At 44.3% G+C, this 25,462-nt stretch overlaps 1 protein-coding gene across 1 annotated transcript in view; it reads left to right on the forward strand.

Annotated features, from left to right (window-relative positions):
• Positions 1–25,462, forward strand: part of LOC311249235 (sodium channel protein type 3 subunit alpha-like) — a 170,476-nt gene that overhangs the window by 58,685 nt on the left and 86,329 nt on the right. Inside the window, exons 8-9 of the mRNA XM_084340113.1 lie at positions 1,606–1,848; positions 8,733–8,796. Coding sequence (XP_084196239.1) covers positions 1,606–1,848; positions 8,733–8,796 — 307 coding nt within the window. The remainder of the gene's footprint in view (positions 1–1,605; positions 1,849–8,732; positions 8,797–25,462) is intronic.

Here is a 25,462-nt window from a genome sequence, read left to right on the forward strand (position 1 = left end):
ATTCATCTGGACAGTTTCCAAAAACATCTTGTACATGTGGACCGGGTCTTAGTCAGCAAATAGGACCGCTATCATAGCTGCACAGCTGACCGAGCTAACTCACTTCACCTGACGGCAGCTACATTTAGCAGCAGTTAATTTAGCAACAAATCTATCGGTACCTGTCCATCAGGAAACTTCATGCATCACCTCAGTACTGTAACTGCTGCGTACAGCCTGGTTAGCAGCAGCTACTCTAGCAACAAGTAAAGCCCCAGAAACACCTGAGTTCAGGACGAACAGCATCAGCTCATTGTTGGGCATATAGGTGAGATATAGATTAAGACATTTGTGATTAAATACGTGATAAAAAAACATAGATTATGACGTCATGGGAACTTTAAAAGATGGGTCAATCAATCTGAATGGGACTGAAGGCTTCATTTCTGTGATTAAAGGATTAGATAATAACTTTAAATGTTGAACTATTTCTCTGAATGTGTCGCTGGCTAGCCTCTGTATGACTCCACTGTGCATGTTAGCATGCAGCGCCAGCCGCGTTATTAACGTGATTAAATCATACTCATGCTGTGGTAGTGGCCTCGTTATAACAATGTCTAACACATGTTATAACTCCATCACAGCAGTAGCAACATGTGGAGAGCATGTCATCACCGCAGCCATGACTAAATATAATCATTCATTAGCTGACAGACGCTTCCATGCTAACGAGAACAATGTGGATTTTATTAAACTGACGAGGGAAGATTTGAGTGTCTGTTTCTAATGAATTCACTAAAAAGAAAAGTGAAAGAGAAACTGGTTGTCTTCGATTCGGTAAGATTGGCCGAGGACAGTCAACTTGTCTGCACCCTTTGTGTTCGGAGTGTGTTGTGTTCCTGCTGTTTTCACCATATGTTCACGTGTGTGTTGTGTTTTTATCTGAATGTCAGTGAGGAGTTTGTGCTGTTTTGCTTCTTTCTGTTGGTGACGGTGACTTTTTTTTTTCCACAGTGGAAACACTTTTGAAAAACGTAAAGCTGCTGTCAGGTGGAAACTTTCGACTTCTGAGAAATTAACAAAATGAACATGAATTGAATAAAGACAAATGTGGCTGAAGGAGAATTTTCACCTCACAGCAGAGTTATATTTTTACTGGCTGTTTAAGTTACTTTGTGATTTATTTCCTCTAAATAACTGGTGCATAAAGGTGGCGGCCCTTTGGTCTAATTAGCTTTGGAACAAAGAATAAATATTGATGTCTTCAAGTTTTTCTTCGACAAAATCAAAATGTATGTCCCCTTTGGGACTGGAGTGAATTATTTTGGGTTTTTGCATTTTGGAGAGACGGCTGTAAATTTAGATAATGACTTCAGTGAAGGTGGCTGCCATCTTTATTGTCCCTGATTCATTGATTAAAGCACTTCAAGTACGACATACGTGACCCTTTGTTTAAAGCAGCTGCTTGTGTTTCATTGATTTTTTTCTTTAGGTTCAATTTAAAAATCACATTTTTGTAAACTACATGTAGTCAAATAAAGGTTTACTTGTGTTAATTGAGGGTTCATGGCCACAATAACGTTTTCCTAAATGTTAATCCTGTCTGCGTCCCCGGCGGTCTGGCAGGCCTGAAGACCATCGTCGGCGCTCTGATCCAGTCGGTGAAGAAGCTCGCCGACGTGATGATCCTCACCGTCTTCTGCCTGAGCGTCTTCGCCCTCATCGGCCTGCAGCTCTTCATGGGGAACCTGCGTCAGAAGTGCGTCCGCAGCACGGCGCACTGTGTCAACGGCAGCCTGCCGGCCAACACCACCTTCTACTGCAACAACAAGACCTGGGCCTCCCTGAAGGACTTCATCAACGACGAGGGTGAGAGTCAAACGCTGAACTGTCGCTGTGGAAAGGTTCATTTTTTCCTTCTGAGGGACAATTCAAGTTCCTTTATGCCATATAAGAAACATTTGCGCTGGCGTGTGATGATTGATTGAGAAGTCTCACAGCCAGAGGAGTGAAGCTGCTCTGTAGTCTGAGGAGTGAAGCTGCTGTGTAGTCTGGTGGTACGGCAGCAGATACTTCTGCATCTGTTGTCAGATGGCAGCAGGTAAACAGACTGTGGCTGGCTGACTGTTGTCTTTTAGTTTCCTTTGGGCTGTGCAGACGTCTCAGATCTCACTTCATAACAGAAACGTGAAAAAGAAGAATTTGAAGTAGTAAAGTCGCACAAAGTTTGTTAAGTTCTTCCTCATGAAACAACTCTTAAAATCAGACGATTTGTTAAGGGAGTCTGGTGATGTTGTGGTTACTAGTGCGATGGTTGAATCAGTTGAAACACACAGTGTGTTCACAAACACATGCTGCTTTTTATAACTCCTCTGTATAGTTTAACTTATACAGAACTTGGCTCTTGAATTGAGTCTTTTTAAGTCTCCATAAGAAGTAAAGGCTTTATGATGCTTTGGTTTGCTCGTGGTGGCGATGTGTGAAGACTACGACCGGTTCTCTGTGATGTTCGGAGTCTTTTCCTCCTTCGATGTTAGCATCACTTAAGCTGTCAGGTTGCAGGTGCTGATTTTAGCATGTTTCAGTGAAGAAATTAAGTGGTTAAGATGTGAATAGCTCAGTCTGCTCTCAGAGGTAAAGTTCATGTGAAGGTAGAAGGTTCATTGCTTATATCTTTGTTAAATAATTCACTTGCACACTCGATTCTTTGTGGTAAAATCACCCATTAATTATAAATACGGAAATTTTCAGTCGAGTGATTTGACTGTTTTTGTCCGTAAAAGTTAAAATGTCCAACTGAAACTTGTGCTGAAGGTGTGAAGTCGGCCGTCGTGTGGAGATACGACCATGAGAGGTCCAGTGTGTAGGACTGAAGAGGATCTAAGGTGGAAATGTTTTTATAGAGCACGTCGGGTTAGATAACTACAATGATGAAAGAATGAAAAATAAAGGGACATTTCTAACAACAATCAAAAGCACACAAGGAACATGAGACAGTGACTGACAGAGCAACGCGGCACGAGCCGGGGGTGTTTCCTAAATGGACTGGAAAATACACACACACACACACACACACACACACACACACACACACGAAGGTCATGTGAGGTCAGTTGGTATATACACTATTTGACATGTTGTCCGGGGAACATAATATACGTTATGTGAACATACTTTTACACACACACACACACAGTATTTATAAGCACATAGAGGACAGGCAGCGCACACACACACACACACACACACACACACACACACACACACACAGGTCGAGGTCAGGGTTAAGGTAAACACTTAACGCTGCTGTCAGATGAAACTTGAGCTGCTCGTCGTCCTTTTTCTCCTCATCTCATTTCTTCTTCTGCTACACCGTCTCTTTCTTTTATTTCATGTCTTGTGTCTCTTTTTCTTCAGTTCCTTTAAAATAATTTCTTCATGTCCTTTTCTTTCTCATCTCAGTAATTTCTTCACTGATAGATCAACAGATGCAAAAGGAGTGCAGCTCCACCCCTGAAGTGATTAACTAACATCTACAAAACGTTTTTTAATTTCATGTGAGATAAAAAACGTAAACCTTTTTTCAGACTCTCGTCTCTTTTAATTCACTCTGCAAATGAACTAAAAGCTACAAAAGCTCAACTGACATCAGCTCAGATTTATAAGAACACCTACATTTCCACCACTTGGTGCTCTGAGGTCAGCAGCAGCTGAAGAGGATTCACACTCCAGCAGCACCAGAAGAGACGCTCCCTGAAACACACACCCGGGGACAAACAGGCTCATTATCCAAAAACAGATGTGTAATTATTTAAAGTAGTGACGCGGCTGAAGAAGAGGAGGAGAGCAGAAGGAGAGCAGACGTGCAGCAGAGCCTCCACTGCTGAGGTCCGACTGTCTTCACTCCCGTTAAAGGCTGAAACCGCCCAAAACAAAGGCCACTCGGAGCGTACAGTAATGCTGTTTGTCGGGACATGCTGCTTCTTGCTAATGTACCGTCTATTTATTCATTTCCAGTTTGCTTTGCCATCAATCACATCAAACAAATGTCCCCTGCAGGCTCCTGTATCGACCTCTAAAAGCTGCCGTGAAACCTGAGAGCTGAGCCGCGGCGTTAAAGCTCGTCCCGTTCGGCTGATCTGAAAACAGCCCTCAGAGGGAGATCAATGGTGGATGTTCTCCATGCTAAACATTTCCCATCATGCCCTGTTTGTTCTGTCTGGGCCGAGCCGGCCCGACAGCATCGTCAGACATCTTGAATCAACATCAACAGACATCAGAGCTGATATTACCGACCGACAGCAGGAAGAACAAACTGATTTATTCTTCAGTTTGTGGCTCTGCTGACAGTAACCTTTCACCCTTAAAGGAGCAGTTCACCCAAAAAGTAAACATTTAGTTTACATTTTAAAGCCCTCAGCTACTTCAGAATTCAGATTTTTGTGTGAACTGTTCCTTTAACATTTGTGTATCTGCACTGAAGCACTATGACACATCTTTTGCATAATTTCTAACACATTTCTGCCCAAAAAGCTCAATATATTCATGATGTTTGAACACTTTAGGACCTCCTCTACAAATGAAAACAGAACCGGTCACAGCTGATAGAAAGTTCAGCTGTGCAGCATCTTTAAATGTTCCTGTAACAAACCAGCAGTTTGACACAATAATCTTTGTTCAGCCGCTCTCTGGCTTTTCCTGGAGCCTTCAGACACATCACATGGTCTTCATCTCAGTCTGTCACAGTATTTGTATTCTGTCATATCTGTTTATTCCTTCTGTGATTATGTTCGTTGTTTCTGTTTATTATCACATTTTTATTCTGTTCTTTATTTGTGCTCTCGACATCACTGAGAATGAGGACGTGCTCTCAGAGATTTTTTGAGATTTAAATAAAGGGTGAATTAATTATTAATTGATTAATTAGGTTGAATGACAACAATGTTTCGGTCCTGAAGTACCGAAACATTTTTATTCCAGGAGAATTTTTCCATCCAAAACACAGTGAAAGAAAAAAGACATGTTTTTTTTTCCACATATTTGAAACTGAATTTAAACTTTTTTTCTGTGAACCTGAGTTATTATCTCAGTTGGTTTCACACAGGAATTATTATTTATTCTCCGGACAAAAAAAAAAAATTGACTCAGATTCACACATGAAAAAAAACTTATTTTTTTACATTTTCACAGAAAAAAAAAACTAATTAAGGAACGAAGAAGAACGATTCTGGCAAAACGTTTATTTTCAGTTTCAGTTCTCAAATCATAAACTCATAAACAAGAAAAACAAACATTTCCTCACTTGTCCCTCGGGGGCTTCCGTAAGTAAATACGTGGACTTCAGACTGTTGTTCGCATCTTAAAATGAACTCTCTCCCTCTCTCTCCCTCTCTCTCTCTCTCTCTCTCTCTCTCTCTCTCCAACACATTCAGCTTGAATGTCAGCTGTTCCTGTCGTTCCATCTGTTCTTGATTCGTTTGTATTTTTCTGTGTAATCACGTGTTCAGTCACGTGTTTCGTTTGGTTCACTAATGAATCATTGACTAACGTCTTTCCTTTATTGGGGAGCAGTTAAACAAGTGTAACGGTGTCTCTGTGTTCCTGTGTGATGAATAACCGTCTGTCAGACCTGCAGCTTTCCATCATGTAAATGCAGCTCCTGCAGATGAGAGTGTGCGAGGGAAGCGTGGAGGTGTGTTTCGGCTTGTCAGGGCAATTTGCTGCTCTTGAGTTTTAAAAGGAAATGAAATTAAGCCCACACTCTCGATATCCTGTAGAGACAATTTTCCCAGTTTCTGCAGCTCTGTAAAATCTTCCCAGACGGGGGTCGCTGTGAAAAAAATCTTTATTAAATGTCAGTCCGTGGGCTAATATGCATTTATTTGGGGGGGGTTTTGGAAACCTGAAGTCTCAGGTAATGACTGTGAGTAGGCTGCTCGTGTCTGTTTTGTCTGGGGAGAAAATGCCTCGGTGACTAATCTCAGGGCTGCGTGAAGGCTTCGTGGTTACTTTGAGCTCGTGAACAAAAGCACTTCAGACTACAGAAGTTTTGTTGTTGGCGAGCAGGGATGCAGTCTCCCAGATGCACTCGATAACAAATGAACGGCTGCGCTCCTAAAAAGCTTAAGTGCCTTTCGGTGCAGCGGCGGTCAGACGCGGTCAGAGCCAGACACAAGCACCAAAGAACCGGTTTTGTTTGTCGGAAAGGAGAAAACTTTGCACGTGGACCGCCACAATAAAGAACTGACGAAGGACGAGGTTTTAGTTTCCTTTGTAGACTTTGAAATGTTGAAATGCTTTGTCTCTCTCTGACAAGCTGACGTTTTAAACTTCAGTTCAGCGGCTCCTTTTGTTTCCTCGGTACATCTAGGAAGCGCGATAAGAACACGAAGCCCATTTTAATATGTTTCTATCGGACTGCCGTGTAATCGCTCATAATGGCTGGAGTTAAATGCATGTGGTCCGAATTGTGTGCTGAATAAAAGATAAGTACCCTGAGTAGCTGTTCCCGTAAGGCAAATGGATGAAAATGTCAAGCCAGCATTTAAGGTCAGTGTTTCTGTTCAGAAGTTGTTTGTGCCACAGCGGAGATCCCTCGTCTGTCAGCGTCCACGTCTCCATTATGTAACGGCGGCTCACAGAGGAGCAGCTCCTCACGTCCTGCTGCTGATGTTACATCTCACAAATAGGAGGTGATGTTTTTCACAGTTTTTGCATCTTCAGAGGAGTAAAAATCTCAACAGGTGGCTGCCTGTCACAACACTCAGTACAGTCTGTATCAGACGCTGAAGTACAGTGAAGCTGCTGCGTTTCAGCAGTTTGGAGCGAGAACGTGAAAAATCTATCGACGAATCAAGAAAATGAGATCCAGCTCGTAGAGAAATGTCTCTTAGATCAGAGCAGAGTCGGACGTGACTCCAGGTGTTTCTTCCTCCAGGAGGTCTGACACACGATACTCTGCAAATGAGACCCCTAGTGGCAGAGGTGGGAAGTAACAAAGTACAAATACTTCATTACTGTACTTCAGTACATGTCTCAGGTACCTGTACTGTACCTGAGTATCTCTGTGACTTTCCCTCTCTACATCTGAACACAAACACCTGAACTTTCTCCTCCTCACAGCTTCAAAACAGCCTCGTTACTTTAGTTTGATGCATTTGAGGTGAATTATGGATTATTGTTATTTGGCGTCATCGCACGCCGCCTTCCCAACATCACAAGACTGATGTCGACCTATCAGAGCACATCACGCACGGCAGACGCAGCGAGACGAAACAAAGACGTAAAAGACGTGAACAGACAGAGAGGGAGGCTGGAATGGGGAGAAAAGGCGTGTTAGTGTCTCGTATCTGCAGAGAGTTTCTTATTTTCTCTCCTTGTTGCTGCTCGGGACGCTTTACCAACCCAACATGTGGCTATTTGACGTCCTGGGAATGAGACTCAACAATCAACTATCTTTGTGGTGCGTTCAGGAACAGCTGGGACAAATCCTACCGACTCTACCTTTAACTTTAATAGTCTTTGAATTATATTAATATGACGTGAGCTTCAGTTAGCTTTGACCACAAATGTCCTTCAGAGGGAGACTTTTTACTCTGATACTCTGAGTACATGTCAGAGCCTGTACTCTATTACTTTTACTGGAGTAAAGAAGCTGTATCAGCACTTCTACTTTTACCAGAGTCTGTTTTTACACAAGTATCTGAACTTCTACTGGAGGACAGATGTGAGGACTGTTGACACGTCTGTCACGGTCACGTTACACGGTCAGACAATCAGTGTTATGACGGGAGGATCTGATTTTAACTTCAGTCTTGGTCTTGATTTTACTGTAGTCCAGAGAAATAACAGATGAAAGTTGGTTTGTTGCTAGTTTGTCAGGTGAAACTTGACTCTTACTTTGGAAGTTATTCTCATAGTGTGATTTTGGCCTCCAGGGTTTAATTTACAGATGTTTTGGATTCTTCTTTTTCTCTTTTAGCACAGAAACTGTATAAAACTCGTCCACTTGACGTGATTGTCGTCACACTGCATCATTTTGAAGACTCCATCAGAATGTTTATCGTTTGATTCCCAACAGTCAGAGCAGCCGTGAGTAAACCGCAGATATCCGCCCGTCTGCAGCACCGTGGGTCAAACGCATTAATCCCGTCCTCTGGAATCACCCTGACCGCAACAGAAGTTAAGAAGCACTTGTTTTCTTCCTGCCGACGTGCATTAAAAGCTTTTCAAACTTGTTGTGTCTGATACTGTGGTGTGTTTGGGCTGGAGGAGTACCGGAGCACTCCATGTGATGATGGTAAATGTGTTTTAATGTACTTGGAAAATGGCTTGTGGTTAGATTTGAGTGTTGAATAAATGCTCGGCGAGTCGCGGTAATGGTTTTGGTCGGACGGCGTCCAACCAGCCAAAACACACGAGAGGAGCTTGATGAGTTTATTGATCCGACTGTAACACAGACAGAGAGACAGAGAACTGAACATGAAGTCACCTGAACTCACCTGAAACACTCTGACATGTACAGTGTCAGCATTTATGAGAGGAGGAAACTAAGCAGACAAAATGATCAACTTGCAGAGCAACACCTTCATATTTTGTTTCCATCTTAACTTCACTACTGGTACGTGTTACAGAAACCAACTAACAGGAGAGTCAGGAGACGTGGTGTTGGAGGGTCGAGGTGTGCAGGACGATTTCTTTAAGCTTCATCAGAAACAGAGTCTGAAGTGACATTTTAATTTCTTTCCTTCCAGATAACTTCTACAAGGTGGAGGGAGCCAAGGATGCCTTAATCTGTGGGAACGGCAGCGACGCAGGGTGAGTGCACGTTTTCTCTTTACATGTTCGGTTTGAGAAGCTGAAATGTGGACGTGTGAGCCGGACCGTCCTCCCGCTGAGGGGGGAGCGTGTTGGAGGATCGGCGGGTTTGGAGCGACGGCTGCTGGAACGTGTTGCTCAGTGATCGTTAACTCGGACGAGAAATGCACAAAAAAGCTTGTTGTGAAAAAGGAAAATGTGATTGTGGGATTGTTGCATTAACGTTCAGGAGCTGGTGACACTTCAGGCTCTGGATCTTGTGAATGTTATTCTTTTGCTGTGTCGGGTCAGAACGGTTGCAGGTGACGGACGGTTCTGTTGTTGAGCTTTTGAAGGTTTTCAGCAGCTTTGCAAAACTGGAAACGTGAAATGACTCAACGTATGTAAATTAGACTTCTTCTGTCAGTAGTAAAATACAAGTTTCTAAAGATACATGAAGCTTTAAGTGTCTCCAGAGGGAACACATCTGTTGGTGTGGAGTCGCGGCCTGAAACCAACTGTATCAGGACCGTTGGTGAACGTGTCCTGCACCATCACACTATTTGGTCTCTTTGGACGACTGAGCGTGAAGAATCGCTCTTCGTCGACTCTGATTGTTCAGCGAAGAGAATCAGTGCATGAGAAGAAAAATGGAAAAAAGCCTCCTGAGTCATCCTAGTATCAATGATTTCACACATTTAGAGACGATTCTCTTCATTTTTCTCCACCTTCACCTCCAAAATGTTGATTTATCATAACGAGGTTTGTATCTCCACAGTCCTGAGAGTCCTGAGTCTTCTGGGTTCCGTTTTTGAATGACAAAGACAGACTACCACTACCTGCAGGTAGTAGGGTTGTCACGATACTAAAATTTTCAACTTGATACCGATACTCAGGAAAATATTCGATACTCGATGCCATTTTCTATACCACAAGGATAAAAAAAAAGAATATTTATAAAATTATATTTAAAAAATATATTCAAAATATATTTTTATTAGCAAGAAAAATGCAAAAATAACCTCTGATAACCCATTGATGCTTTTGAAAATGAGTATCGTATCCGGATACAACATTTTAGTATCAATACTTTTTTGAGTTTCGATACTTTTGACAACCCTAGCAGGTAGGAGCGGTATTTCCTCTCATGCAGGCGCAGAGTGTTCGAGCTAGTTGACCAGCAGCTGTTGTCTTGGCGGTGCATTCAAGTGCAGCTTTTTGTGAGGCGACGCAACAGTCATCCTTCTTCACAGTTAGTTCTTTGTTTTGGTTCGGTGTGTCTGAGCTGACCAGACCTCTGTAGCTCCTCCTCAGGTTGCATTGTGGGTGATGTAGGACATGTGGGCTTCTGCTGCATCGATTCTGATCCATATTATTAAAACTGTCCATCGTCAGCTTGACGGTGTTACAGGAGCGTGATGGTTGATCAGTTGAGCACTCATCAACATGTCTCCATGCGGATTACATGTCTGGGTGTGAGGAGGTTTATAACAGGAAGAGCATCCCAGACTGCATTGCACACATGAAAACCACATCTGGATTCCTGTTCCACATCACCATCATCCATCAGCCCTGGGATACGATCCTCAACTAACCCAGATCTTACTGGAAACCTTTATTGAACATAACAAGTGTGAACAGAGAAACGATTACAGCGATATCTGTGAGCGTTCTGTCGCCTGAGGTTTCGACTAGCATGAAGCTGAGAAACGCGAGTGTGAAAAGCTTTTTGTTTCGTCAGCGAGAAAGAGACAAACACATCACCGCCTCTTTGTTTTTCCCGTCACTCATCGAACACGACGGCTTGTCACTTACAACCTTCAATAACCACCGAGACATTCTGGCTTTCATTCATATTCATCCGAGTCTCAGAGCAACTGAGAACCAGAAAAAAAAGCATATTTCTCAGACTGCCGAGTGTTTGGAGCTGTTAGAAAATGTAAACAGAATAAAGATGGAAACAGATTTGGCTTCACTGCGTCGGCGTCTCATCTGTGAGAGAGAAACCAAATAAACAGCAGCTTGAGTCTTTAGTTCTGCAAATATTTTGCTCAGAGGTGGAGCTGAACGTTTATCTGTCGGGTTAATCCCGAGTGGGTGGAGACGAAATACCAACGTTTTGTGGACTCAATAATTCTGAGCTGATCGGTCAAAAAGTGGTTATAAAGGAAGGAGCTTCACAAAGCTGATGATTGGTTGTTGGATTGACACATCTGGTTGGACACTAATGGGTCGGTGTGATGCTGAGACTCAGCAGTGGAGTAGTTCAGGTTTAAAGATATAATATGTAAGATTCCTGCATTAAAATGTCTAAACTTGTTCTATATGTTGTCGAGTTGTACTTACATCATCCCAAATGTTTCCAACAATGTTCAAACCAGAGAAAGTTTACTCCAGGTAACGGTGTGTTTCATTTAGTCGCCTGTCTCTACTCACAGGATAGCGAAGTCGGCAAAAGAGACAAATTTGACCCTGAACAGGCCTCCAGAAAAACCTCCAAAGACAGCCTTTATAGGTTAAAAAGTAAGAAACTTCTGAAGCGTTGGAGGTCATGTTACCAGATGTGTTAGAAATAGAGAACCGATATCTATTTTCCGCCACCAGGGGGCTCTCCATCAAAACGAAACAGATGTTTGTGTTGTGCGGGGAGAATCAGGTGCAGATCCAGACAGATTCTGTTCTGATCCGGAGCCGTTCACTGACGGGAGCAGAGCTCAGAGTTACTGTTGAACTTGTGGATTTATCTTCACTCCTGTTTATCAGCCTGACTGCAGCAGTGATCCGGAGGTGACCTCCACTGTCGGGTGGTTCTGTTCTGTACTGTTGACTGCTGACTGGAGCTGGAGGGGAAATGGACTTTACTTCATGAAGGTAACGTTACAGAGAGGAGACAGAGAACCAGAACCAGAACCAGAGTCTCTGCTGAGTGCTGACTTCACTCAGAGCTTCACCTCAACTCTCTGATGTGTTAAAGTTTTCTTCTGGTTCTGTTCGGTCTCGTTCTCAGACTTCCTTCCTCTCTCTCTGACTCTCTCCTGAAGTTACAGCCACAGACGACCAGATGAAACATCAGAGATGATGTGAGAACACAACTCAAAAACATGTAGCACAAAGGTCCAGTTGTTTTAGACATTTTGATGAGTAACTGTTACGTACTGAATCTTTAAACAGTCTCTCTCAAGTCCTTGAATAAGGTTAATAAGGTTTATGAAACCAACAATAATCTTTTCGTATGCAGTAATTCATTGAACCAGCTCCATCCTGAGTCTCCTCTCTCTCTCTCGTCTGAATGAGTTTTGGCCGAGCTTCCTGCCGCAGAGAGAAGCTCTGCTGCTGCGTCTCATCGTCTCCTTGAATCTCGCTGCCGGTACCATGTTGGGCAGTGTTGTGTGACATGTCAGAAAGGACTAGTGTCTGTGCTGACTGTCCACGCTGAGAGCAGGACGCTGACAGACTCTGAATGACACCGCTATGACATATACCCAGTGTGTGTGTGTGTTGCCTCGCGGGAAAAACAGTTAGCCTGAGTTAGCCTGGAGCTAGCTGACCATGCCATGTGAAACCTGCGTCGGGAAGCGCACAGCTAGCAGGCTAACAGAGAGCAGAAGTCAGGAAGCTAACTGACACGTAGCTCGGTGAAGGGAATACGCTACAGGGAGAGACGGAGGAAGACGAGGAAGGAGAGGAGGTTCAGGAGAGGTGAAGCAGAAAGGAGGACGAGGCGAAAGAGAAAAAGGAAGAGCAGATACGGACGGAGGGAAGAAGATAAATGAGGAAGTAGATGGACGGAGGGGTATTAGAGGAGACAGGAGGAAGAGAAGGAGTGGAGAGGAAAAACAGAAGGATAGGAAGATGGAGCGAGGGCATAGGAGGGTGGAGCAGATAACAGAGAGGAATAATGGGATGTGAAGAGAGACGAAAGAAAAGAGAGACAGAATGAGAGAAGAGACAGATGGGGCGGGCAAAACCAGGAAAGAAAAAGATCTTATAATCTCTACCGAGAGAGGGAGGGAGGAAGAAGAAGAAGAAGAGACTGATTCAAACAGGCAGAAAGAAAGAGAGAAAAGGGCTAAAATGTAGGTAATTATAAAGTACAAGGGAAGATAAGCAAGGAGAAGAAAGGAGGAGGAGGTGAGAAGAGAGCGAAGAGATGCAGAGAGGACGAAACCAACAGATACAAAAGTTCAGTTCAGTTCTGCTCCTGAAACTGAAGCAGGAAGTAAAGCTGAGGCTGATGGGAATGTTTTATTGTCCTGCAGGTATTTTCTCATAAAACAAATTATTAGACAAATTAACATTATGACAAGATTCTGGAGCTGAATGAAGTCAGAGGGTCATCAAGATTATTAAGTTCATCCTGAGGAGACGTTCATCCGGAGAAGTTCAGATACTTTAAAAACAGACTCTGGTAAAAGTAGAAGTACAGCTTCTTTACTCCAGTAAAAGTAATCGAGTACAGGCTCTGACATGTACTCAGAGTATCAGAGTAAAAAGTCTCTCTCTGAAGGACATTTGTGGTCAAAGCTAACTGAAGCTCACGTCATATTAATATAATTCAAAGACTATTAAAGTTAAAGGTAGAGTCAGTAGGATTTGTCCCAGCTGTTCCTGAACGCACCACAAAGATAGTTGATAGTTGAGTCTCATTCCCAGGACGTCAAATAGCCACATGTTGGGTTGGTAAAGCGTCCCGAGCAGCAACAAGGAGAGAAAATAAGAAACTCTCTGCAGATACGAGACACTAACACTCCTTTTCTCCCCATTCCAGCCTCCCTCTCTGTCTGTTCACGTCTTTTACGTCTTTGTTTCGTCTCGCTGCGTCTGCCGTACCGTACCTGAAACATGTACTCAAGTACAGTCATGAAGTATTTGTACTGTGTTACTTCCCTCCTCTGCAGCCCAAACACCAGAATAAATGTTGGCACCGTACGTTTCTGTAACTCACAGATGTGTTGAAACTTTACTTTTCTTTTGGTTGATTAGTTTCACAAAAGCACAAAAACACTTGTTTTGGCTTAAAAAACCAATGACAGCTGGGATATTTCAGCTTCAACCAACAAAAGAAGTGATGAACAATTGTCTTTACAGGGTTTATAAAACAGCTGTATCATATTCATATAAAACTCATTGTCACATGTGTCCGACCCTCCAAAATAAAAGCGTCGGTGCCCTTCTGTGTCAGAGCCGACGACGTGGATCAACTTCTTCTGACGTGGACGTTCGTCACGTTGGTTTTGAGACGGAGATGGTGAAAGATTTCTCCTCATTGTGCCGAGTCGCAGTGAGTCAACGGTGCTGAGAGAGACGGAGTTAGCAGCCAAGAGACAGAGAGCGAGCGAGCGAGCGAGCGAGCAGTGATGACAGTGACGGTGATCACAGTGTTGTTTGCTTCCTGTGCTGAAGCTGCTCTGCTCACGCATGATGCTGATTTGCCGAACCCGAGGGGCAAAGGTCACTGAGCTAACCCGCTCTGACACACACACACTGACACGGTGCGACTCACACAACCAGCTGCACACACACAATCACAGGCTTCATTAGCAGAGTGCTGCGTGTGTTTTGGGAACATTTAGTTCCAGATTAGCGTCACAAACCGGTCGTTGTTTAGTTTGTGTCGCGCAGACGAAAAAAGAAAACGAGACTGAATCTTGTTTTGTTTCGCTCCGTTATTCAGTCTGACATTTAACTCATGTTCGACCAGAACCAGCGCCTGACGTCACGTTCAGTCATCAGGAGCCTCCTTCCCCTCAGAACAGCTACAAGGAAATCTCCAGCCTTGTCTAATCTCTCTTTAGACGAGGCCGGGGACGCCGTCTGCCCGGGGGGCGGGGCCACAGAGCAAACAAACGTCTGAGATTCAAATGGACGATTCCAGCGGACGTGTAAGTGATGCTGAGGACGAGGACGAGGAGGTTTCATTTGATTCATCAGCTGAGTTAAAGGATAAGTACCGTTTTTTACAACCTGGACCTTATTTCTGGCAAAAGATATGGTCATTTACTCACCCAGATAACTTTGGTGTCATTCGGCGTCGTTCGGACGAAATTAGATCCAGTGTAGCGGCGATATATCCATATAATGGGAGAGACGGGGCAGCGACACACAGCCTCTATATAACGCATTATCTGCCACGAAACTAGTTAATTTCATCAATATTTTGTTACGATATGCTAGCGCTATTAGCCTCTGAGTTCGGGCTCGTCCGTTATCAACATCCGGGGTCAAACTAGCAGTAGCAGCTACAGGTAAACAAGCCCATATGAACAAGCCGCGCTGTCGCGGGTGCGCGCGCAGCTCAGAGACGACATCTTCCAGGTCAGAGGTAGTAGATCAGCCTACAGACCCCGGATGTTGACAATAGACGAGCCCGGACTCAGAGGCTAATAGCGCTAGCATTTCATAACAAAATATTGATGAAATGAACTAGTTTCGTGGCAGATAATGTGTTATATAGAGGCTGTGTGTCGATGCCCCGTTACTCCCATTATATGGGTATATCGCCGCTACACTGGATCTAATTTCGTCCGAACGACCCCGAATGACACCAAAGTTATCTGGGTGAGTAAATGACCATATCTTTTGCCAGAAATAAGGTCCAGGTTGTAAAAAACGGTACTTATCCTTTAAGTGCTCGGACTGATGTATTATTAAGATGTTCAGGTTCTGTGTCCTGATCTGAACTCTTGAGCTGCGAGTGAGAACAGTTCAGTCTGCTCATTCTCTGCTGACGAACCAATAAAGTTTTAAATATTTGATTTTATTAAAGTAACCTTTGTGTTTGACTTGATCCGGGCAGCTAGCTCCTGTTAGCAAGCTCGATGCTGAGGTGAGCAGCTGGTCAGCTCCTGTTGTCATCAGCCGTCTGATCCAAAGGAATGTAACTAAGTACATTACTCAAGTACTGTACTTATTGTACAATTTTCACGTCAAAAACGTCACACTGACGTCAGGAGACCTGCACAATGATCATTTACAGCGATACAATGTCTAATGCCAGTTGAAAGTTGTGTAACGTCGCCGCCTCTCTCAAGTTTTCACTCTTTTTAAAGTAATAAATGTAAAGAAACACAAACACACAGATCAGTGGATGAAATCAGATTGATTGTATTGTTGAATATAAATCTCAGTGAGGTTTCTGCAGCTGATAGTGAACTGGAGGCTGAACTGTGTCCTCGGACTTCGACTTGCAGAAATCAAACTTTGTATTGAGAGAAGTTCTGGTGGTGCTGAATCCTCTCAAACTCCTCTGTAGTTTCACCATTTCCGTCTCTTTTTCTCCGTTTGCTCTGGCTCGCGGGGAGAACGATGCTCTGCACACAAACTGTTTTCGCTTCAGATCCGAAATGAAACATAAAAACTGAATGATAGAAAAACTCTAATGCTCTAATTCAAACGAGGGAAACCTGCTGAGCGGAAACCCACCGACTGGACGGGTTTCACTCGGTCTTTAGTGAGAAGAGCCAGATTCAACTGTCGCGCCTTTAATTAGTCTGAAAGCGCCTGGACGGGAAGGAGAGCGGGCTGACAGATCGTTTCACCAGTTAATATTCAGTTAGACGCTGTGTTTGTATGAAAAGAGGAAAAATGTGGATGTGACCTAAAAAATCTGCGCGTGCGGTTTGTCACGTGAGCCGGCGCCACCTCGGCCCGGTCAGTATTCTGCTGACACGCCTCCGACATGCCAAACACACGGCCCGGCACGCAGCAACGATACGGAATGACAGCCGGCCCGACGGGCTGCCTCGTTAGGGATGCTAATTAGCGGCCGTCGTTAGGGGCTCTCGTTACTGGAGCTTGTTGGCATGCAGCATGTGACCCGCGAGGTCAGCGGGAGGAAGTCGTCCTGCGCTGAGAGGAAGTGATACGAGGCTGTTAGGAGGCAGAGGGACCCCGAGGCCAGCAGCCCGGCTCTCCTGTTCCTCCTGCTGATTTACCAGGACAGCATCCAAGCAGTCCCACTTGGTTTATTCATCCTGAATGTGCTCTGCTTTAATGTGGTTTACATAATCTCGGTCCCAGTCTGTACCTGTCATTTAATCATCATTTTTGCATTTGAGACTTTGGCACTCGGCGCTGTGTTCCAGTCGCAGATTTACTGGAGCCAATATTTTGCTGAAAAACGAGCAGAATACAAAGAAGCTCCAAACGTGTTTTTGAAAACGCGTCCAAAAAATCCTCAAAGACTTTTCTGTCCTTTAAAAATATTCCCTTTTGTCTGCGGTGAAGAGGAATTTAACTCATTTCACGAGCTGCGTCTCTCTCACTGGAGCATCTCAAGAAAACAGGTTAAACTGGACCTCACGCAGACGGGACGAGCGGGATGGACTCAAACACCTGCTGGCTTTAACTTTACTTTGACAAAATGATCCGCTTCTTTCTAAGACTGGAATATAATCATCAGTGCAGAACATGAACATGATGCACAAACTGGAGCTCGACTCCTAAATGTCCAGCGAATCTATTCTAACACATGAAGTCCAAAACACAGCAGCAAACACTGCCGTCACAGATGCTTTTTAACCCTCTACCTGTCAGAAAACTCCCGTCGTTTCACATCAGACGCCATCTTCCCTCCACACCGGAGATCCTGAGATGGCCGCTGTTTGATTGACAGCTCATTTAAGGAAATATGAGTGTCTATGCCCGCCCTCAAGCCCACAACAGCCAATGAGTGATGGTGTAGACCAGTGAACCACTCTCTCTTCTTCCTCCTCTCTCCTGAGCCAATCACACACCAGCCTCCAGATGACTGATGCATCCTGTAGCCAATGAGAGTTCAGATCCAGTAATATATAGTTTCTATCAGTTTTAAAGCCCTGAACTAGTTTTCTGTGTTGTGCTCTTTGAATAGTCTGTTTCTCCAGCTCAGCTCTTGTTTCTGACTCTTTTATCTGCACACAGTTAGTGTGAAGAAGGAAATAAAGAGCTATAATGAGTTTAATGCTGCTGTTACTCTCAGGCAGGCGACTCTGAGCTCAGAGCAGGACACATTTTTACCAGGCGCCTGAATATTTCCTCATGAAAACATGTGCTGAGTGTCATTTTCACTGATATTGTTATTAAATGTGAACTTGGACCATGTCAGACTGTGTGATGTGGAGCTGACAGGAGTTAAATGAATAAAAAAAACAGGTTATAACCTTCAAAAAGAGCTCAAAACCATTTATGTGCTCCACATGTTGCAACAACAGCTTTAAGTTTACTCTGGACTCGACTTCACTTCTCACAAGATTAGCAGCTGATTTCTATGACTTGAATGCGATCGTCAGTGATGATGAGGAGACAGAGGAACGAACTGGAGCTCGGTGAAACCAGAATCTGACTCTGAGTCCAGAGATTTCTTCATCCATCCCTTTCTGCTGCTTCCTTTGGTTGGAGTTTTTGGGAGCAGCAGGCCCAGACGTCCTTCTCCTCATCCATGTCCTTCAGCTCCTCCTGGGGGTCCCGGGTCGCTCTCGGGCCAGATGGGACTTATAAACGCCAGTGTGTTCTGGGTCGCATCCCAGGCGGACACGCCCGGAAAAACCTCCACAGGGAGGAGCCGGGATGAGTCCAGGAGGCATCCTGATCGGCTCAGGTGGAGCTGGCTCCTTTCGAACGTGAAGGAGCTGCAATCTGCTCCGAGCTGGTGGGCCTGAACCCTCACATGAAGCGAGCTCAGCTTGGCTGCTCGTCTCTGTGATCTCACTGTTTTGGTCACCAACCAACTGGAGCGCAGACTGAGAGCTCTGCCTCCCTCCTCACCGCTTATTATGATGATAACCTCAACTTAACTTAACACACAACACAGTTCATCTGAAGCGTAGGACGAGTACGAGTAAACAAACTGCGGCTCATTAGCCTGATTCTGCTGTTAACAGCTCATTACAGTGAAGTGATGTCATCTTCTGAACTCGGCAGACTCTTCTACTTGTTTTAATACTTTATCCTCTTAGTCATTATATCCACATTACTGATGATTATTGATCAGAAATCTACCAATACTTATTCCTACAATATCAATATCGAGGGATAGGTTCAAAAATACTGTAATATTTGATTTTGTCGCCCAGTCCGAAACATTTATGAAGAATTTTAGAGGAGAATTCAAAGATTTAGAAAAATCACATCGTCACGTTGCTCCATTTTGTGCCTCTAAATACAATTGAGTCAGAAAGCCGATCGTCTGCCGATCAGAAACACAGAACACAGAAGAACAACACAAATATTTAAAATGTAAATTCAGTCATCATCTCCTCCTGATGATATAAAGTCAGGCTCAGCCATCATCTCCTCCTGATGATATAAAGTCAGGCTCAGCCATCATCTCCTCCTGATGATATAAAGTCAGGCTCAGTCATCATCTCCTCCTGATGATATAAAGTCAGGCTCAGCCATCATCTCCTCCTGATGATATAAAGTCAGGCTCAGCCATCATCTCCTCCTGATGATATAAAGTCAGGCTCAGTCATCATCTCCTCCTGATGATATAAAGTCAGGCTCAGTCATCATCTCCTCCTGATGATATAAAGTCAGACTCAGTCATCATCTCCTCCTGATGATATAAAGTCAGCTGAAGTCTCGTAGTCCACAGAACATTTCTGGAGCCTCACAGTAAAACAGAGTTGCAGCGTTCTGCTGAACACCACACTCATGGATGTACAGACAACTTTCACTGGATTACTTTGATACTGAAGAAAACTTAAAAACATGATATTCTCAGGCAGGTTCTGCACAAGGAGCGTCTTTTTAAAGGTTTAATGGAATCATTAACCTGAAATATCATCATTATTATATATAATATGTATTTAATAAATGGCTGCAGCAGAACATTGAATGTACAGAATCAGACCTGAGCCCCTCTAACCCTCCTCTAACCCTCCTCTAACCCTTTTCTTGGACAAACACCAAAAAGCCCTCGACTCAATTTTTTACTGATTGGACGAGGAAGAAGGCGATGAATATCCTGGCACATGAGTCTCATCCTCTCCTCTGCCAGTTTGAGCCTTTGAGCTCCGGGAGGCGCTATGAAGTTCCTCTGGCAACTAAAGCTGCATTTAAGAAGTTTAATTCAAGTGGCGTTCACAGTCTTCACTTTACAAAGTGACTGATGAGATTTAAACCACCGACCTGATATTAACTGTTGTTAATGTGTAACGTGTGCTGGTCGATTCCTCTGTTTTACTCACCGCTCGTACGTTTTTATGTTCATGTTTGGGTCCCGGGCAGCAACACACTGGTAAAAGTAGGAGTACAGCTTCTTTACTCCACTAATACTCAAAGTCCCCCTCTGAAGGATATTTGTGGTCAAAGCTAACTGAAGCTCACGTCATATTAATATAATTCAAAGACTATTAAAGTTAAAGGTAGAGTCAGTAGGATTTGTCCCAGCTGTTCCTGAACGCACGTCTTTGTTTCGTCTCGCTGCGTCTGTCGTGCGTGATGTGCTCTGATAGGTCGACATCAGTCCTGTGATGTTGGGAAGGCGGCGTGCGATGACGCCAAATAACAATAATCCATAATTCACCTCAAATGCATCAAACTAAAGTAACGAGGCTGTTTTGAAGCTGTGAGGAGGAGAAAGTTCAGATGTTTGTGTTCAGATGTAGAGAGGGAAAGTCTCAGAGATACTCAGGTACAGTACAGATACCTGAGACATGTACTGAAGGACAGTCATGAAGTATTTGTACTTTGTTACTTCCCTCCTTTAATGGAAACATTGATTAATCAGCAGATCACACGTTGATGAAAACTCATTTATAACCTCTGATAATCTCAGTCTCAGCCTGGAGCTCTGAGTCGGATGAGAAACTCCATCAGTGCCACGCAGCCGTGTTCCCATTATAAGTGGAAAACAAGTCTTATTCGCCTCCTAATGTGACAAGAAAATACAGGAGCAGATTCGAAAGGTGGAGGTGCGGCTTTAATCATCATTGACCCAGCTTCGTCTCACAAAGTCTCTGCTGTCATCGGAGCAGTTAGCGAGAAATATGGCCTGACCCGACTCTGAGGAAATAGCTGCCGAGGGGGTTGATTTTCCTGGAATACGCTGCGTCACATCGCTGATATTCATCATTCCATTAACCTAGCGTTCACTGCTGGTGGTCGCCATGTCGACGCACTGCCAACTGTGTGTGTGTGTGTGTGTACGTGTGTGTGTCCCATTAAATTAGTTTAGCATTCAATGCTGCTTGTTTCAATGCATTTCCAACTCTCTGTGTGTGTTTGAGAGCTTAGTTTCTTTTGATGCACCTCCAACTGTGTGTGTGTGTGTGTCTCTGTGTGTGTGTTCAGCTTTAAGTGTGTGTTTGTGCATGTGCCATAGAGCCCCCCCCCCCCTCCCCATTATAAATGGTTGAAACATTATGTTAAAAGCTGCACTGATCAATAACTCAACTGCAATATTGAAAACATTTTTCAAAGCGGGGGTTTGATTTGGACTGAGTGCACGTGTGTGTGTGTGTGTGTGTGTGTGTGTGTGTGTGTGTTGTGGGTGTGTGTGTGTGTGTGTGTGGGTGTTGTGGGTGTGTGTGTGTGTGTGTGGGTGCGTTTAGTTTGAGTTATGAGCTCTCCGGGAGGCTGTGAATGTGACATCTGTCCAATGTTCAGCCAGAGACACAAAAGAGGCTTCCACTACCTAAACCCCAGTCCACAGGGAGATAAGTGTGTGTGTGGTGTGTGTGTGTGTGTGTGTGTGTGCGTGTGTGCGTGTGTGTGTGTGCGTGCTGATAAAAGACCGCTCTAAAGCACTTGTGATTCTTTTGTTTTTGTACTGAGCACTAAGAGACACGAGGGACAGAAGTAATACCCCTCTTCATTTCTGCACAGTTTGATCTGTGTTGAATATACAGTGAAGTACAGACACTTTTATCAGCACCAGCACAGTGACATCATCACGTCATCTGGACCGGCCCATTGAGCATTTACAGTTAAATATCTGCACAAAACCAAACCTGAAACAGGACAGGCAGGTAGGATTTTTAAGAAGATCATTGCTGCTATAAAACTTCAGGGAAGGGCAGCAGAGGGGAAGCGGGTTCGACCACGGCGAGACCACCAGGCCCGTCTCCGTCATGTTAAGGCCACGATCCTGTCGCCAGCTGTTCTAGACAACGCTCGTGTTTCCACCGGCTGCTCCTCGTTTCAGCAGCATCCCAGAAGCGACTCTCCGCTCTCTACACGCAAGGCAATTTGGGCGGAAAGGGAAGCACAGAAAAGATCGATCCAGACAGGAAGTCAGAGAGCAGAACGACACGATGCGTCAGGTCGATGTTTAAAATGAAACACCTCGTACAGACTCGGGCTCTGCAGCACGACAAAGACTGAAATATTAACCATAAACACAGACGTAGCTACGTAGCTGCTCGACCACAGTAGAAGCACAAAGATCAATGAGACGTGATGAAATAAACTCAATCTGAGGTGGAATCAATGGGTTAGAAGTGGCAGCGTGGAAATGGCGGGCAGCTCTGAAGCAAACATGGAGGAGGTGATTATGTTGGCGTCTGAGTAGCCGGAGCTGCAGCTCCTTTACAGACATGTATTACTCACCTCCTTGCCTCACTGGTTGCCCGTCAGACTGGCATTAAAGGTTTTATTGAGAACTGTTAAAGCTCTGCAGGACTCCTTAAAGGCTTAACTTGTAAGGAAGTTGACTCCAGTTCAGTTGGTCATCTACTGATGCTCTGGGTCTGTAGGTCGGACTGGCCATCGTATGTGACGAGTGACAATGAGAGTCGGCAATGAAGTTGGACACAACAGAGATGTGACCAATGAACGACTTGTCGCTTTCACCTGGTTCATCTCAGCTCAGTGTCCCCGGGCTCCAGTCCGGTCCGTTAAGACTAATTAATACGTTAAAACACAAGATACAAACTAATGGATGCAAGGTGAGCCCAGCTGCTGTGTTCTGCGTGGTAAAATCAGTGTTTTTATGAATGGAGTTTGGTTTGAAGAGAGCACAGGTGGATTTCACAGCTTCAGTTCCTCATCGCCTGTGCAGGGAGCACTCGAGGTTACTCACTCACTATTGTCCAATTGTCTTTATGATCTGCTGTCCTTTGTCTGGTGAACAGGGTGATGACAGACGCTGTTAACAAGTTTTCTCTGGAGGTTTTAAAGATCCATTGGTCAACATCATCGTTTCAAAACTGCCACATATCAATACAGGGCTGTCCTGGTTCATTATGTTATGTATGAAACACTGGCTGTCATTAGCACACTACAGCTTCAAGGCGTTGACGGCTCATTGTGTCCTTCAAAACACCATGTGGAGGTTAAAAACTTGGTTTCCGTCCTCCTCGTCCTCCGTCGTCGCTGTAAAAGTTTCCGTTCTTGCGCTGCTCGAGGAACACACGGAGAGTTTCAGTGGTTCGGTGACAGGAAGGAAGAGGAGGATGAATAAGCTGGACGCTCAGTTATCAGACCAGCCCACACTGGAAGGATGAAATGAACTTCATCGATCCCTCGGGGTGGAACTGGGTCACGGCAGCACCGGAGAAACACAGAGGTGTAGGCTGGAGAACAAGGCGAGATGGTGTTAAGGAACACAAATTAAAATACAATACCGAGGGAGATCCGGTCTGCTGGGATGGAAGCTGACACACAGATACTTGAATATCTAAAGAGTTTCTTAGCAGCAACACACACACACACACACACACACACACACACACACACACACACACAAAAGGACGAGCGACACCTGAGCTGCACACAGATGAAGCGAGCGAGCGACTGCGTGAGAACAAACGAGCCCGAAGAAAAACAGCATCCGAGCCGACACGCTGACCTTCTCTTCCTGCCTACGTCCGACTCCCTCAGACAGGATAATGTCGACCATCTTGATCATGACCCCCCCCCCCTTATGTCATCTGTGCTGACGGACCGAACCTTCCCACCACACACACACAAACACACAGACACACAATGAATCATGGGTAACCAGAGGACAAATTAGAAGAGAGAGAGAGAGAGAGAGAGAGAGAGAGCAGGTTTTTTTACTCATGAAGAAGAAATCTGGTTTAATTCATTTGATCTAAAACTCAAACATGAGTCGATAGTTTTTGCTTTCATCTCTTTGACTTTTCCATTTTTCTGCCTCCAGTGTGACGCAGTGAAGGTGGAGGCAGTTTTGTTTGTAATTGAGGAAAAACATTTCAATCAGTGGAGACTAATTAAAAGTTTCTACAATACAGAGAAAGATGAGGAGGTTTCAAGAGTCGCTGGCAGTCAGATCCTATCGTGACATGTTTATTTTAATGAGTCGAGAACTCCTCCATAAATAAATATCCTCCAAGAAGTCGTGTAGAAGGTTTAGTGGCAGCTGAGAGGGAAGAGTGGGTTGTTGGTTCGATCCTCGGATCCCTCAGCCACACGACGAATCCTCGGACAAGTTACTGAACGCAGCATCGCTCCTGATGAGCAGGCCGGTCCCTCACACGTCAGTGCATGAAGGTGTGTGTGAACGATTTAGATATATGTCTTATGTAGTCTGCTGCTCTCTCTCTTGTCCTCTCCGGGCCTCCGTACCCACCAGCAGCTCTGGCTGTGTGTGGTAAAGTGGAGGTAAACAGTCCGGCAGCAGCAGAGGTGATGTCGAGGTAAATTATAGAGTCGGCATGAAAGATTAAACACGACAGACTCCACCGCGGAGACAGGAGGAGGAAGTGGTCGCAGAGAAATGAATATTTATCGACAAATGGCTTTATTGACACAGAATGAGTTGACACTGCTGACACGTGCAGGCAGATGGCCGCTGTGTGTGTGTGTGTGTGTGTGTGTGTGTGTGTGTGTGTGTGTGTGTGTGTGTGTGTGTGTGTGTGTGTGAGTGTGAGATCTGATCGATTGTGTCTCACGCCGGCGATTTGATCTCAGAGTAAATCTCACCTCGTTCAGTTCCTCGATGAAGCACAATGACGACCAGGCTCGAGTCTGAAAACTGTAAAAGATTCAAGTTGAATGGAGATAAATCTGTTCCTCAGTTTAAAAAGAAGACGGTGACAACAGCGGGAGAATTAACTTTCTATCATTTATTTTAAATTTGGGTCACAGTTTAGACGATGGAGCATTTTTATTTATGGAAATCAGGATTTTTTTTTATGCTGTCATTCTGGGAAAGTCCTCGAAAATTTCACAATTTTCCTTCAGACACGATATGTGGATAACATTTCCCTTCATATTAGAAGTGTAACGATACGTGTATTCATCCCAAACCGTCAAAGACAACTTTATTAATCCCACCAGGAGGTCAGTAACATGTGCACACAAAAATAGAGTAATACATGAAATAAGATGAAAATAATGATAACATTAAATAAAATATGCCAAGGAGTTCAATGGAATGAAGGAATCTATAATAAAAAGAAGATTTGATCATCAATTAATAAAAATACTGGAACTGGAACCAGACGTGACTTCTGTGCACTGCTGCACCTCGACTCGACTTTATATTTGCTGCTGCAAATTGATTTCCTCTCTTGTGGGCTGTGATGAGTTTAACTTGTTCCAAACATCCTGGAAAACGTTTTCTGAAAAATAAGGTTCGGTCCCACAATCCCGTCCAGTGAGGACTGAAGAGAGAGCACACGTCTCAACAGCTGAAGCTTCACATTTGTGTTCACTGATTAGATTTTGTTTCTGGACTTGAACATGACTGTAAATGAAAAGTAAAACAACTGTGACTGAAATTAATCAGGAAGCTCTTTGT

Source organism: Pagrus pagrus (assembly GCF_965226575.1).
Source record: "Pagrus pagrus genome assembly, chromosome: 20".
Classification (NCBI taxonomy): Eukaryota; Metazoa; Chordata; class Actinopteri; order Spariformes; family Sparidae; genus Pagrus; species Pagrus pagrus.